This window comes from Triturus cristatus, chromosome 8 (assembly GCF_964204655.1).
Source record: "Triturus cristatus chromosome 8, aTriCri1.1, whole genome shotgun sequence".
Classification (NCBI taxonomy): domain Eukaryota; kingdom Metazoa; phylum Chordata; class Amphibia; order Caudata; family Salamandridae; genus Triturus; species Triturus cristatus.
In genome coordinates, this window is record NC_140591.1 from 294,590,082 (window position 1) to 294,605,975 (window position 15,894).

Below are 15,894 nucleotides of genomic sequence, written 5' to 3' on the forward strand. Positions count from 1 at the left end.
ATAGTTAGATCAGGTAACTATAACTTGCGCGGCCGCAATGCACAATGTGTCATTTCAGATGTCATCATTGATGTCATGAGTGATGTCACTGACCATGTCATAAGTGATGTAATATGTGACGTCATCAGCAGTGCATTGCGGTCGCGCAAGTTATAGTTACCTGATCTAACTATAACGTGGAATTTCATTGGTTTTTTACGAGTGAAATGTACAGCTAACTATAACTTGTGTGAAACCTATGGTTTTTTAAGTGAATATATATATATATATATATATATATACACATAAATACACAGTGTGCCCTACTGACTAAATGTATCTGGCTGGAAGACCGACATGTGACAGCATCATTGCGATCCTATCGGTTGACCTCGGACTACGACCTTAATTTAGCACATGGATGTTCGTAAGGCATCAAAGTAGCAGTTATAGTACACAAGGGAACTTTTTTTAAAGGCACAGGGTGATCAAGTAAATTTTAGGAAATCCAAAATAGATATTTAAAATGCAATATTTTTAGCATCCAAATTACCTAGAGAAGGAAAAAGACGTGTACCTGAGTACGTAAAAAATGTGGGATGTTTTAATCTCCCATTTATTTCCCCCAGGGAATTGTAGGCATAAATGGTCCTGAATTTTGGTGGAATGTATTTGCTGCAATATGTGGCATTAGACTGTTATATCAGATGATCATACTTACATTTGCCACAAATGATTGGAAGCAGCAACATGTTCCAAGAGACTTATAGAGAGACATACTTACAACAGCGCCTGGATACCCCTCGGGTGATAAGTGCACTCTACAAATCCACATAACATAACAGCACATTTACAAATATGAAATAACACGCTCAGTACTATAGTCAGAATAGTTCCCAGCCAATCACAGATACACATATCTAGTTTCCAGTGAAGGGTAAACTGTACCTATAGCATACAAATCTCATGTATGCTCTAAATACTCACTGCAGTACAAGCTGCAATTATTCAAATGCAAGCTATGGCCCAAGTAAAGTAATTATAGTAACACCAATACCATCCTTGGAAGGTGCAACTAATGGTAGCGTTTCAGATTTAGGTGCATTATAAGTTCACTTGGTGCAGAAGGCAGCAAGTCAGGCCAGTACTGGTGTACACTATGTTAAAACAAGAGCATTAGGTAATGCCTGAAATCACATCTGTACCTGATGTTTCAAGACAGCCAGCGACGAAACAGTGGTATTCTATGAATTGTGCAACAGTACAAGGGAAGTTTTAGGGTTCAGAATTCAAAATCAGAAACTGACATCTAAAGAGCTTAGGCGTTTTCACTGCACACATAGCAGAATAAAATGCACTCCTCTTCGCCTAGCAAAAAACTGACAAATCTGTGCCTACCTTAATTAAATCTGCAGTATGTTGATTTACAACATTGGGAAACCAATGATTACAAACACTCGCATTAAAAAACGATAAAAGCTAATCAGCTTTGGGATCACACAGTTGCCCTCCGATGACCGCTTCCACTGGTGTCAGTTTGCACAAGCTGGTACACCAGAGTGAGGGAGTTCACTCGAAAGGCAATTCAGGCTCTAAATCTGACAGACAAATGCAGGTTTGTAAAGTAGCAGCGATGACCGACTCAAACACCGGTTCAACCCAGGTGCATACTTAGCAGACTCATTGCCAAATGGTAAAAAGGCTTAGCCTACTGGTATTCCATAGAAGTGCAATAACTTCCTGGGATACAAAGGCAACTGGACCTGTGGGTTCTGTAGCAATTTTCTGATATTCTGGACCCAAAATGCAGGTGTTGTAACATAAAATGCTGCAGTCAATTTTAAAACCAAGGACGGTAGTCAAATCGGATCAATAAAGACATGTCAAGAAGATAGCAAAACTTCTAAAGTCACTTCCAACTTGCATACGCCTGGCTGCTTATACTAGCGAACACCACATATGGTTTAGATTTAGAATAATGCACTTTTAGCATTTGACCTTAAATCATACACACACATATTGCTGATTTATGAACTGCCTGTGAAACAAAAGGTTGTGTGTCAGGAGTACATTCTTTGAAAAAAAAATGTTTTATTTATTAATCTCAGGGAGGTATTACACAAATATTTACAACCATTGCTTATTCATAATACAATATCAATTACTTTCAATGATATCATAATTCATTTCCTACTTTAAAATAAAAAAAATCCCATAATAACAGATCAGATATACATACATAATTTCATTATAGCCCAATTTCTATTATTCTTAATACATTTATCCTACCCCGACCAACCATTTCGTTATTGGAGACCAGAGTTTCTTCCCCCACCATTTAGCCTGACGACCCTTAGACTCATACAGTGCTTGTTCCAGTTTATAAATGGCGATTAAGCGGGCCAGCCACTCATGGAACCCAGGCATCTAGTTGGTGTTATAAGCCTGATAATCGTGACTGAAATAAATACAAAACCGATCTGGCCTACTGTTGTCATGCCCCACCATCATAAGCGAGGGAGTTAGGCCAACACTTCTACCTAAGGTCTTCTCCCAGAATTTTATCTAATTCCCTTTTTAACAGATCTAACTTGAGGCAACCGTAAAACATGTGTATCACCTCAGCCAGTCCAACCCCACTCCTGGGGCATTTATCATCCTCCCTTTTTCCCCAATTGAATAATTTAGCTGGGGTATAATATAGATTAATAATTGTCTTAAAATGTTGGGCCTTTTGGTTGGCTGATAGAAGCGTTCTTTTGGCCAGCACCAATGACATGTCTATATCTATATCCTCATTCTCTAGTTGGCTGGCCCATTTCATCTCCGTTTTCCTCATGTCATCAGGGGCTTCCGCCATCATAATACCATAAAAGTGTTTCATTTTATAACCAGATCCCCCCAGGATCTCAAACAGTGGGATCTTTGCCATTGAAATCACCTGCCACAGTTTCCCCAAAAATCCCTTAATTTGTAAATACTTAAAATAATGCCTGTCGGGGCTTCCATACTCTATCTATAGGTCGGTGAAGAGTTTTGGTTTATCTACTGCCTGAATATCTCCCACTATCCTCAAGCCAAATTGTTCCCATTGCTTGCCAATAGCATCATAAAATGACAGGGGCAAAAAGGACGATCATCAAATGGGTGTATACCTTGTAAATTTTTCAATACTCAAGTGTTTTTGAATATTTCTCCAAGTTTTCCAGGCGTTCCTAATAATTTTGAATCGTGCCTTTTTAAAATAGCTGGATTCGAGCTGACGAAGCAACAGCGCTAACCATTTCCCAATGCCAACTCATAAAGTGTTGGTAGACTCTCAACCCCTACAGCTCTATCTCTGCCATCCTTTTCTAAGAGTAGTATACTCCTATATTACAGTAACGCTGCCCAATGGTAAAACGTAAGATTATGAGCGGCCCAGCCACCCCGTTTTTGCGGCAGAGTAAGAAATTTCAGAGACCTCCTAATCTTACCATATAGCCAAATAAACTTGCTAAAAATAGGGTCTAGCGCTTTAATTATTGACCCTTCAATTTCCACTGGAAGTGTCCTAAATAAATATAATATCTTGGGAAGCATTACCATCTTGAGGACATTGATTCTCCCTATGATAGTCAGATTTAATGAGTTCATTCGCCTGAGGTCTGATGCTATTTTATTGATCATTGGATCAAAGTAAATTTGTGCAATCCGATCTATATCCGAATTGATCCTGACCCCCAAGTAAGTGGCCGTGGGTACTCGCCGGTTATCCTGAAAGATGATATTTTTTAAGTGCATATTATTTGGGTCTTAGACTTAATCAGTAAATACCCAGAGTCTCTACCATATATGATAGCCATGGCTTCTATTTCCTTCATTGCCATATCCGGGTTCGATATTAATACCGCAATATCGTCTGCGTAAGCTAGCACTTTAGTTTCAAACCCCTGGGTTACGGCCGGGATGATGGACTAATTTTCTATGATCTGTTGAATGAACGGATCCATATATAAAGCAAATAAGATTGGGGAACTTGGGCACCCATGCCTTGTTCCCCTTGCCACTCTTATGATATCAGATTATTTGCCCATCAACTGGAGCTGCATTTGGTGCCTTATACATTGCTTTGATTGATGTAATGGCCCGTGGGCCGAATCCCTTGGCGGCCAAAGATCCCCATAGATATTTCCATGCCACCCAATTAAACGCCTTTTCCGCGCCCTGGAGGATCATAGCCAGTTTCCCGTTGGTTTCCTTGGTAATTTAAAACATAGCCACGGCTCTTCTTATATGATCTGTTGTATCTCTGCCGGGGAAGAAGCCATGCTGCCAGGGCAATACAAGACTGGCTATGACCCTCCGAAGGCAAATTGCAAAGATTTTGGAATAGATTTTTGCATCCGTATTAATTATAGAGATGGGTCTATATGAAGTGGGGATGTCAGGTGGCTTATCTTTCTTTGGGAAGATAACAATATTAGTGCCCCTCCAAGACTCCAGTGGGCTTCCAGAGTATTGGACCCCCAATAATAAATCCTGCAGCAAGGGATCTAGCTCTACTTGAAAGATTTTATAAAATTCCACCGGTATCTTATCGGGGCCCGTTGCCTTTCCCGAAGCCAATTGCTGTATTGCCATTTGCACCTCATCCAATACCAATTCTGCCTCCAATTTGTCCCTCTCAACCCCACCCAGTCTCCTACCCTCATCATTTTGAGACCTCGCCTGTGGACTTCCCTGGGGGCCCTGTTCCTCCTCAGTGTGTAGATCTCGATAGAATTTATGAAACGCTGTATTATATCTGCCGGATCTGTGTATGTGGCCCCCCCGCCTATTATAGAAGATATCGGGCTCTTCGCTGATTTTTGTCTTGTCTTTAGAGCGAGATGTCTCCCTACTTTCTCCCTAAACTCATGACTCTCAGCCCTGTGAATCTGATACTCTGCTGCTGCTTTCTGGGAGTAATAGGCGCCTATCTCCGCTTTGCTTACTGTAATACCTAGCTGCGATGTAACCACGTCCCCCGCAATATCTTAGCAAGGTGTTCCCTTTCTAAATCCTAAAACCTGGCTCACAGCTGCTTGCTCTTCAGCTCCTGTAGTTGTTTTTCGTGTGAGACAAAGCTAACCACCTCCTCTCTCAGCCCAGCCTTGAACGCATCCCAAACCATATTGCGCAAGGTACTATATCTATTTATATTAAATAATTATATTATCCACTTTTTAAAGTGTCCAATGAATTCCTGATCTACCAACAACGTCCGATCAAATGTCCATTGGTGCTGTTGCGATTGCCTTTGCTGAATCTTTATCTCTAAGATCAAAGGATTATGACCCGTCATTATTTTCGGCAATATCTCTATCCCTGCTCCCACCCAAAATCGGATTTGAGATTAAAAAAATAATCCAACCGGACATATTTTCGATGAGGGCATGAAAAATAGGTGTATCCAGGGTCCTGAGGAAACTTAGAGTCCCATACGTCTATTAATCCATGACTTTTCATAAGTGATAATATGGCTCTATAGACTTTGGGCTTCTGTCCTTGATATCTGTTTGACCCAGTCCTCCCAACTCCTAAGTGGATATTAAAATCCCCACACATGATCAGGAGGGTGGACCAAGATGCAAGCTCCAATTCTAACTCCACTAGTATCACTGGCTCATCCTGATTTGAAACGTAAAGCGTAACTATCATTATACCCGATTCTAGTTCTACCAAGGCCCATCTTCCCCTGGCATCAACCAGTCTTCGTTTAGCTGATCCTATTTTATTCTTGACTAAAATAGCCACCCCTCTAATGTTGGAGCTTTGAGAAGAACAGGCCAATAAAGAGTACCCCTTTACCATGATTAAACCCCTATTATCCCATGAAATATGCATCTCTTGGAGACAAACAACATGCGTGGCGATAGATCTTATTATCTCCATGACCCTAGAACGCTTGCTCCTATCCACTAGGCCCCCAACATTCACGGAACAGATAGTGATCTTACCCATTTGGTCTTAATGAATTAGCCTTCCTAATTTTAGCTCCCAGCCTTTCCACCCAATCCTGGAGGGAACAATTCATTGCATTTTCTGTAGTTGCCCTTGTTAATTTACAATCCTGCTTTGATACCTTCCTAGTTTCCACTCTGAGTTTTTTGCCCCAAATTTGTCCTCCTTCTCCAAGTGCTCTCACCCAAAGAAAGCCCTTGCCCTCCCGCCCCCCTACCTCCCCTCTCCCCCACCCACCCTGGCCCCTCCCTTTCACCCCCGTCCCCAAGGCCGCCTACCCTCCCCCTCTCTTCGGAAAGAATCCAGACCGTACATCGGTCTGTTAGGAGATGAGGAGCGAATTGCCAACACCGTGAACTATTGTTTATACTATAATATTATAATATGGTAAAGGAAAAAAAAGAATACAAAATAGACACATAAATGGCAGAAAACATTCCCCAATCTGACTACAGGTAAAGCTACCCAGATATCAAGAGCCTATCCTGAACTTTCCTGATTTCTCTTAGATTTTAGCCCAAGCTATTAGGATGTTTTGCCTTCAGCCCTATCAGAAACTCTTTGGCTTTTATCTCTGACTTAAAACCTTGTTACGCCTTGCCAAACCACTTTTAAAGATGCCGGATTGTTCAAAAATTCATTGGCATCCTTATCCTGGAAGGGTTTGATTAACTGCTGGAGTCGCCATCTTCTCTCGACGGTGGCATGGCAAAAGTCCGGTCTGACAAAAAATGAGACATCCCCTACATTTCTCCTAGCCTCAGATCTTGCTTTTTCAAATATCGCTTGCCTTAAATGAAAGTTCCCGAAAAAGATTTGGACGGCCCTTGGCTTGGCCCCTTCCCTGACAGGTTGTCTCAAAGTAAAAGGTGTCCTATGGACTTGCTGGACCTCTTGCTGCCAGCTCCAGTCCGAGAGCTCCAGGAATGCTTGCCGAAAGAGATCTAACATAAATAGCCCCTAATATCCGTCCCCTCCTTCCCTTCTGGAATTCCCAGGACCCTCAGGTTATTACGCCGCTGGCAATTTTCACTATCCTCCACCTTCCATTGAATATCCGTGATCTGCTTCTCTTGTTCTTTGAATTGCGTAGGTTTGTCTGCCACCTCCGTCTCAACATTGCTGATTCTGGTTTCCAGTTCTGTCATGCGCTCCCCTATAGTAGTGCAGGTTTTGGTCAATTTTCTCACTGCACCTTGTACTTTCCGCGCTGCGTTCTGGGCTTTACGATCATCTGCCCGGGTCTACTCCCAGTGCTGCATGATCGTATGGAGTACGGTTTCTAATGTTGGAGGGTGAGAGCCTAGAACATCCTGAGGTGTTGTAGTTTGGCCCGTATTTATAGTCAGTCAAGGAATAATCCCATTTCAGGCTAGCGCCCTCACTTTCTTTACCCCGGTCCGCTGTGCAGTCATAAAGAGGGGACCCCCGGCTGCATCTGTGTCACTGTCATGTTCACTTGACACAATAGAGGATCCAGAGCCATCAGCCAACCACTCTGGGCCATCAGGGAGAGAAAAAACCAATCACTAGGATCTATTTCAGCCTCAAGATTAGCATATGATCTTGAAGTTGGAGCAAAGTTTCCACTCGGTGAGCCGATCTAGAAGCTAGGGGGCTTTTGCCCGTTGTATGTCCCCTTGGCTCTCCGCCATCTGCCTGCTATGCTCCCTCCTTCTTCTTATCCTGATTTAAGGATGTGACCTGACCTTGTTCCACCTGCTGTCATAATATAGCAATGGTAAGTTTCAATACCTTCCCCTCATTTGAAGTACTTACACTCTGGGTCCCCAAGTGTAGCTCTTCCACCATACTTGTATGAAGAACAGTATCTTCTGCAGCCGCTGGTCCACTCCCTCGAACCAATCCTTGGGAGAGACCTGTTACCTCTGCCTCCGCTGCAGCAGCCACAGCTTGTTTCCTACTTGGAGCACACAGCAGCTCCAACACTGTAGTCCCTGGGAGGCGTCGTCCTGAGGAGACCCTGCCTCCTTCCTTCCCTGTTGCCAGCTCATTCTCCAGCGCTGGCTTCAGTGAGAGAGGCGTTCGTTTCTAGCCTTGTTTTCCTTTACCACCTGCTGGGTCCACAGTCGGGGGTACAGCAGGCTTCCCCCTTGTAGCCCTGGCAACCTTAGGCCCCATGAGTGCGGACGCTCTTACTCAGCAGCACAGGCAGTCTGTAGAGGAGAGAATCAGCCTCGTCAATTGATCGAGCACCACGCAACACTCCCGCAACAGCACAACCCGCGGGCAGCTTCCTGATCGGGAGTCGGCGATGGCACAGAAGACCACGGCGTCCAGGGACATCCGGTATGTATATGCCTTTTTTTATCCTTTTCCTTCCTCACCGTTATTCCAAATCCATTTTCACGGTGCTTAGTGGCAGGTTCGCTACTACGGCCTCAGGCAGCCGCCATCTTTCTTCCTCTTGAATTTCATATGCAACTGTTAGTTCTTTGTTTTTTACTGAAAACGTTTCCTAACTAATTAATCGAGCCCAGTAGTACCAGAGCGTGATATGTTTGCAGCACCTGACACCTCATATCAAGTCAGCGTGGGTCTTAAAGTGAGCTGTGTATAAGTCACCCCCACTCAAGTATCACCCCATAAATGACAGGCCAAGATGGAAAACTGGTTTTGGCTTTTTACTGGATTGAAGAAGTTAATTTTTGCACACCTTACGGTGTGGCTGTAGGAAGCTGGCTATGTATATACTTTACCAAAGTAAGGCATAGTGTGCTCAGAGTCCAGGCAATCCCCAGAGGTATAGCAAAGGCTAAATTAGGTAAGTACCAACAGTTCTCTATGTGGTAATGTGGGCGAGCAGTTAGGCTTATCCAGAGGGTGTGTTAAGCATTTATTGTATTCCCTTACTCAAGACTAATAGTACACACTCCGAGACTGAATCCAGACCAATTAGGTAAGTATAAAAAGGTATACTTAGGTTTTATTTTTAGAACCAAATAGAACTTGGCACAGGTAAGTAAAATATACTCAAATGCACGTTTTTAGCGCCAGCTATGGACAACTAAAACAACACAAACTAAGAAAGCCTACAATGCCAAGATGCCCAACGGGAGGAGGGGACATCACACACTATAACAGGAGGAAGTGTGAAGGCACTTCATTCAACGCAGTATGATAGCCAACAAAAATGTCCTCTTAGTGAAATCGCCAGAAAGGGAACTAAGCACTGAAAAGAGGGACATTTAGAAAAATGCACCAATAAAAAGAAAGCATTTAAGACGAGCATGTATGGCAACACATAGGCGTGCTTAAAGCCCATAGACTGATTACCACATGTCTTGCAGACAGCGCAAGTACTGCCTAAGCTCGACCTAATAAATGGCGGCACTGGTGACAGGCATGGACACACACTGTATACATTACTCAGCCACCTGCCGCTTTCCTTATTATTTCCCTGCCGCTGTGTCTGTTCGTCCAGAGTTATGTTCGTGTCTGGTGTCACACTACAGAAACAGAGCTTCAAAGAGACAGGCGCACAGCATGTCACAAGCTTTATTTGTTTGAGAAGAGGGAATGCACTACCGATGCTCCTAGTCTCCAAATGGAATCGCAAAAGGTCGTGTTCATCGTGCACCCTTAACACACCAACGCCTTTTAATGGAAGAAAAACGCCAAACCAATTGCCAGTGCTCATGCTCTTTTCCCCGTTTTGTTGTCACAGCGGGTTGCAACTTATTTTGATCTGGATCATTATATCTTTAACATTTAAGAAAGTGGTTTGTTTCCCTCACAATAAAAGCAGGGCTAAGCAATGGAATTCACTCAAGATAATTTGACAATTTTAAACGCCCACTTTTCTCTCTTCCTTTTATTTCTATATTATGTTGAATGCTAGAAATGAAATGCTAATACTCCCCATTATCACACAAAGCACTATTTGATTCCAGAACAGTTGCTTATTGGTGTCTCTGCCTGTTTCCACTAGTCTTTGTGGAAAGAACATTCTGCCTCCATTCTGTTTTAACAGGTATGTATGTATGTGTGTGTTTGTGTGGCGATCAACTGCACTATCTCACGGTTGTATACTCCCTTATTTTAGAAACTCGTTTCGTTTTTACAGAGGTTAATACGTTACTCTTTTTGATTTCTAGAAAACAGACTGCAAAGCTGTAGTAAGCACAAAAGATAACAGTACCTGGGGCAGCTATGGATTCCACTTATTTATCTATTTGACTGAGAGTTATGTGCCACGAATGTGGGTGGAAAAGCATCCTGAAAAAGAAAGCGAGGTAAATGTTATTGATGGCTTTTTTTTTAGAAATCAGAGCAAACATGTGTTGTCAACTGACATTCCCGAAAAACGATTCAATAAATGACGTCTAGCTCTTCTTCTGCATTTGTGTTACTAAAATAGTGGCTACAAAATTATATATATATACATTTGTTTTATCATTTGTATTTACATTTTCATATTTAGACAATCTAATACAGAGGTTACAACTATTTGTCATCTATCGATCACATTTCATCCTCTAATTATTTAAGTTCCTTAGATTTTTGCTCGTACTTGTACATCCTTTGACAAATTGGCAACACAGTCATCTATCATTAATATTTCAACTGTGTAAGAAATTGGGTTTTTAAATGAGGGGGTGTATACCCTTCGCAAGCAGCAACAACAATCCTCGTCAGGGTGAACCACAGAAATCACAAAATTAACCCCTGCTTACCCTCTGGTGTCTTGATATAAAAGCAGTCAGGCTTAACTTACAGCCAATGTGTTAAGTATTTATGCAGCACACAAACAGTAATAAAGCGAAAACACAATACATGAAAAATCCCACTCCAATTTAAGCAAATAGAATAAAATGTAATAAATAATTTGACACCAGAGGTTTTCACTACCAGGGCATGTAAAGCTTAAAAGTACATGTCTACAATGCACCCTGCCCTGTGGACTGTTCTGGCCCTACCTTAGGGGTGACTTATATGTATTGAAAAGGAAGGTTTGGCCTGGCAAAAGGTTTATTTGGCAAGTCGAATTTTCAATTTAAATCTGCACACGGGCTGCAATGGCAAGCTTTAGACATATTTTAAAGGGCTACTTCAGCAGGTGGCAAAATAAGCGCTGGAGGCCCAGTAGTAGCATTTAATTTACAGGCCCTGGGTACCTGTGGTACCCCTTTACTAGGGACTTATGAGTACATTAAATATGCAAATTGGGTGCAAGCCACTTTTACCATGTTTGAAGGAGTGAACACGAGCGCTTTAGCACTGGTTAGCAGTGGTAAATTGCAGAGTCCTAAAGCCAACAAAAACGAATTTCTGCAAGTAGGAGGGGCGAAGGCAAAACGTTTGGGGAAAGACCAAATCACACGCTGACAGCTCTAAAAAAGCACTTATTACTAATACAAAATGTATCTTATGTCTTTAACTTCATTAGCTGATCTCAACCCACCTGCCACCCTTCTGTCTTGGAGAACTCCCGTCAGGGTCCTAGTTATCTATAAGGGGCCTAATATTACCTCTGCTATGCGGAGCTTAAAGTAATAAATATCTCATGCGCAGCTCTAGTATTTGGAGTTATAGCAACATTCAGAATAGAGTGGGATAAAGTGCCAGCGATTGGCAGGATTCTGGGTGGGGTTATCAGCTCAGGAGTGTGGGAAACATCTCTGTTAGGGGGGATCTAATGTTAAGCCATAGCCCCTGGTAAAATGCTTTTAATAATATTGAATCATTCGTATGGGGGTGAGGGATAATGGTCGTCAGTAATCTTTCGCAGGCTCTTTATCAACCTTAATAACTTTTTCTCAGTGAGTCGCTATGGGAGCTCAGCGCTCGCTTTTCCACCATTTTGAGTGCCTTACTATGTGCTTCTGCTCAGTATTCCACTGGGGAAGTGAGAATTTCCAATACATGGTTATCGCTTGCTTGGTCAGTTGCCTAGCCAGATCAGTAAAACTCGTTGTTACTCTAGCCTTCTTAGGTCTGGAGTACATGCCCAGTAAGCAGCACTCCGAGTACTCTAAGCTTGATTTGTTGTCTTTTTGGGGGGAAATTATCTGCAGGACTTCAGTCAGTCCAGAAGTGTTTCAGGGTAGTACAGTCCCATCTCATATGAAGTATTTCATCTACCTCAGAGTGACATTGGTGCCATCCGCCAAGGCTGTTGGGTAAATGTTATTGGGCTTGCATGATGTGAGATATGCTTTAAGCAGCATGTTATGATGTATAAACCTAAAGCTGGCATTTAAGGAGACCATTCCAATACACCCCGCCACTCGTTGTCGTTATTCACTCTACCCAAATCTGCCTCCCATTTACCATTAAGTGGGAGGAGGGATATCACTGCATTTTGTTGTATAGCTTTATAGAGCTACATAAATAACCAGCGGCAATGCCCTATTGTGTATAGTGTTTGTATTATAGCATGTGTTTGCTGGTTCAGTATCCTCAATATTCTTCTTTTTTTTTTTTTTAAGTGTGTGCGGGATCCTGCAGAATAATAAAAAGGTATAAAATAGTAAAAATTGTTTTCCCACTCGCCATATGCTACTATGAGTGTCTGGAAGGTCTGGATCGTGCTGTTCATGAAGAAGTCTTCCACAGTAGTAAGCCCTACCTCCTCCCAAAGAGTCAGCTCTGGGGTCGAGTGCTTACCGTTCAGTCACTAAGCCCTGTGGTGGTGTCGCTGGTGCATATAGAGCCACTGGGCTTGGACAGAGTTTGCTTCAGGCTTTCATGTGCTGTCTGAAGAAGAGGTACGTTTCTCAGGGATATAGAGCCCTGGAAAAGTATTTTATGCAGGCCTTCTCTTTGGATCTGTTCTTTTGAAAGTCCTATTTCATCGGGATAGTTGCCAGCTCGCCATTATGCTTACCACCGGAACTGAGTTGTTGTAGCAAATCCTCGAAAATCAAGGCCTTCCTTGACCCCGATGTCAGTGGTAAACTTTAGGTTGGCCAATCTCACCCCCATCCACCTTTTCCCTATATCAACTCAACTAACAGTGAATCTAGCTATTGGAAAAGGGCTGTTGGAGTCAGTAATGGCAGATTTGCAAAATAATCAAATAGCCGTGGGAGCAGTACTATTTTTGCAACTGCAATGTGACCTGCCAGCGAGAGGGGGAGCAACCTGGGACCACCACAAGGATCCGATGTCTCTTCCAAAACCTCCCTCTAGTAATTCAGCTTCTGTTTGGTATACGTGGATTCCTAAGTATTAGAATGTTTGCAGTGCCCATTGCAGCACTAGGCCTCCTAGTGTCGTTTGTTGCTGCAGGTGGGCCAACCTCAGACGGAATTATATAGCAAAAAACAATGTCTCAACTGGACAATATTTAAAAACAAGACAACTCAGAACAGTGATGTCAATCACAATTGGGGAGGGAAAAAAAGGAGAGGGCGACCACAACGTAATGGTAGGGTAAGTGAAAATAAACTATAATTTCATAAGTAGTTAAGAAGCACTACAGTACATAAATACATAATGACCATAACACACAGGGTAAGCACTGGGCGTGTAAGTGAGAGAGTAGGGCGTCGCAGTGACACAGGGGTGTGAAGTACAGCGTGAACGGCGAAAAATTACAATAAAGTTAAAGTGGTCAAAATTGCACGTTATATACAGTGTTTTTACAAGGTATTCAGATAAATAGAGTGACCACAACAGCGCCTGAGTTCTAGGCTGGGTAGTCGACGGCGTTTCAACCTGAATGATTGCAGGTCATCATCAGGACAATGGCCATAAAGTTTAGGGTAGTGCTCTGAGGGAAAAGAAAGGAGGAACAGATAAATAATTTTGCGGTCCTAGGAAGAGGGGACGAGATGGCAGAGGTATAACGATTGAGTAAGTAGAAATTACCTAACTAAGAGAGGAATGACCCAGAGTGATTCAAGTTCAGCGGAGCATCGAACGAATATGTAGATGCTAGAGAATAAATGAACAGAGTAAGGAGGCATGTGGTGTATCTGGTTTGGACATAAGTATGGTGAAAACCGCAATGAGCCGTCATATATGTAATATAATTACCAGAGCAGATCCTGGAGGGTAAGAACCGTATGTGTGGAACCTGGTGCAAGCCCACAGAATCAAGACACAGCACACCCCGTAATGGGGCAATAGGCCGAATCTGAAAGGGAAATGGCAGGAGTAAAGAGTCAAAGCAACGCGGGGCAACATGCTTTGAAATTGGACACTTCAGGTATGAACGGTATGTCCGTAAACCAACCGCTTTTCTAAGGGTGGTCGAGGCAGTGTCTCTGCGGTATTTACTTCAAGCGGGCATGAAGTCCGGGGGCAGAGTGGCACGATGGCTTAGCTGGATAATGGTTCCTTCACTGTTTGCAGAGTTACTAGTGGGAACAGGATGAAGTCATCACTGAGGTCTGACCCTGAGGAGTCTCCTCCTTGCTAATGATAGTCTGTTTATTCCTCCAATGGCGCTCGTTGTTTTCAGAGCTGCCTTAAGTTCCTCTTGAACTTGCACGCAGGAGGGTGTATATTGTGATGATTTCTTATGGTTAGTATTTCTTAGTAGTCCTCGGGGCTTGCGCCCATCACTTCCTGCAAGCGGTCCCTCAGGAGATTGATTTCGATCTTATCAGGCATCCCCTTGGTCGGTAAAGAAGTGAATGTGCTGGCCGTCCACTATTTTCAATTTGGCTTGAAAAAGTAAAAGGTGGCTCTTTGTGTTGCACTGCTAACATAAAGTAAGGAAAGACAAGTACTTTGGCATTCTCCACCACCAGCGAACGTCTAACTCTGGCCTTCTGAAGGATGACATCGTAGTCGTGATTGTAGTAGATCTTAATGATGATGGGTCTTGGCAGTGACCCAGGAGGAGGCCTTCTTGCCGGGACCGTACCAGCCTTTTCAACTGCGAACAGGAGTGACAACCCCTGAGGGGGCTACTTCTTTCTGAAACCAGGTTTCAATATATAAGGTGCCAGTGGACCCATTTGCATTCTCGGGCATTCCTACTATGTGCAAATTTTGGCACCTGGCTTGACCTTCTGTGTCTTCTGCCCTGCCCAGCACTTAAGGAATCTTACCCGATCCATGAAGTTTCACATCTTTTTTTTCATTTCATTGGATCGCAGCAGCAGTTTTTCCAGTGAGGTCTTGTGTTTCCTTTGTCACTCAATTTGTGCTGATCGTCTTTTAGGAAGTTCAGATCTATGGCCGCTGTGTGTATCTTCACCTCTAGAGCTTTTCTTGTTTCGCTGATGGGGGTTAGAATTTGATCCAGCTTAACTGGAGTCATCTCGCTCCTTGTTGGTTGGTTGCGTGCTAGAGACCTGTATTTTTGGGGTTATGTTATGTTATGTTAACGAGACTTATAAAGCACACTGCTACCGTTAAGTATCCTGGTGCTGAAATGCATTGCCTTCTGGTTGAGAGGATGAATACATGAACTAAAAGGGAACTATTAGGAGAAAAGCCAAGTTTTGAGGCCCCTTCTAAACTCCATGAGGCCGGAGGCTGCTCTAAGCTGCGGAGGCCGTTCCAAAGCTTAGCAGCACAGTAGAAAAAACTTCTACCCCCCCAACTGGCTGTTTTAATTCGTTGGACTTTTACCAGTCTTGCTTTGGTTGAACGGAGGACCCTGGGAGGGGAGTACCATTGAAGGTGTTTACTCATAAATGCCGGCCCGCATCCCTCAAGGGTTTTGAAAACAAGGCAAAGGGCCTTGAAATATATCGGCTGTCTCATTGGTAACCAGTGAAGGTCTCAGAGTCCCTTCCTTATGGATACAGACTTGGGAATGCCGAGAAGAATTCAAGCAGCAGCATTTTGTACCGTCTGTAGTCGATTGAGCTGCCTTTTGTGAATATTGATATATAAGGCATTACAGTAGTCTAAACGAGACATGACAAGTGCCGTTACTACTGTTCATCCGAGAGAAGGCGCTTAATTTTCCTCATAATCCTGAGTATAAAAAAGCAGGATGATACC

General features: G+C 43.1%; 1 protein-coding gene across 8 annotated transcripts in view; it reads left to right on the top strand.

The window, feature by feature from the left end:
• PARP4 (poly(ADP-ribose) polymerase family member 4) overlaps positions 1–15,894 on the top strand; it is a 2,159,601-nt gene that overhangs the window by 898,393 nt on the left and 1,245,314 nt on the right. For all 8 annotated transcript variants that reach the window (XM_085621544.1, XM_085621545.1, XM_085621546.1 and 5 more), the window contains exon 22: positions 10,083–10,220. In XM_085621544.1, the coding sequence (XP_085477670.1) occupies positions 10,083–10,220 (138 nt within the window). The remainder of the gene's footprint in view (positions 1–10,082; positions 10,221–15,894) is intronic.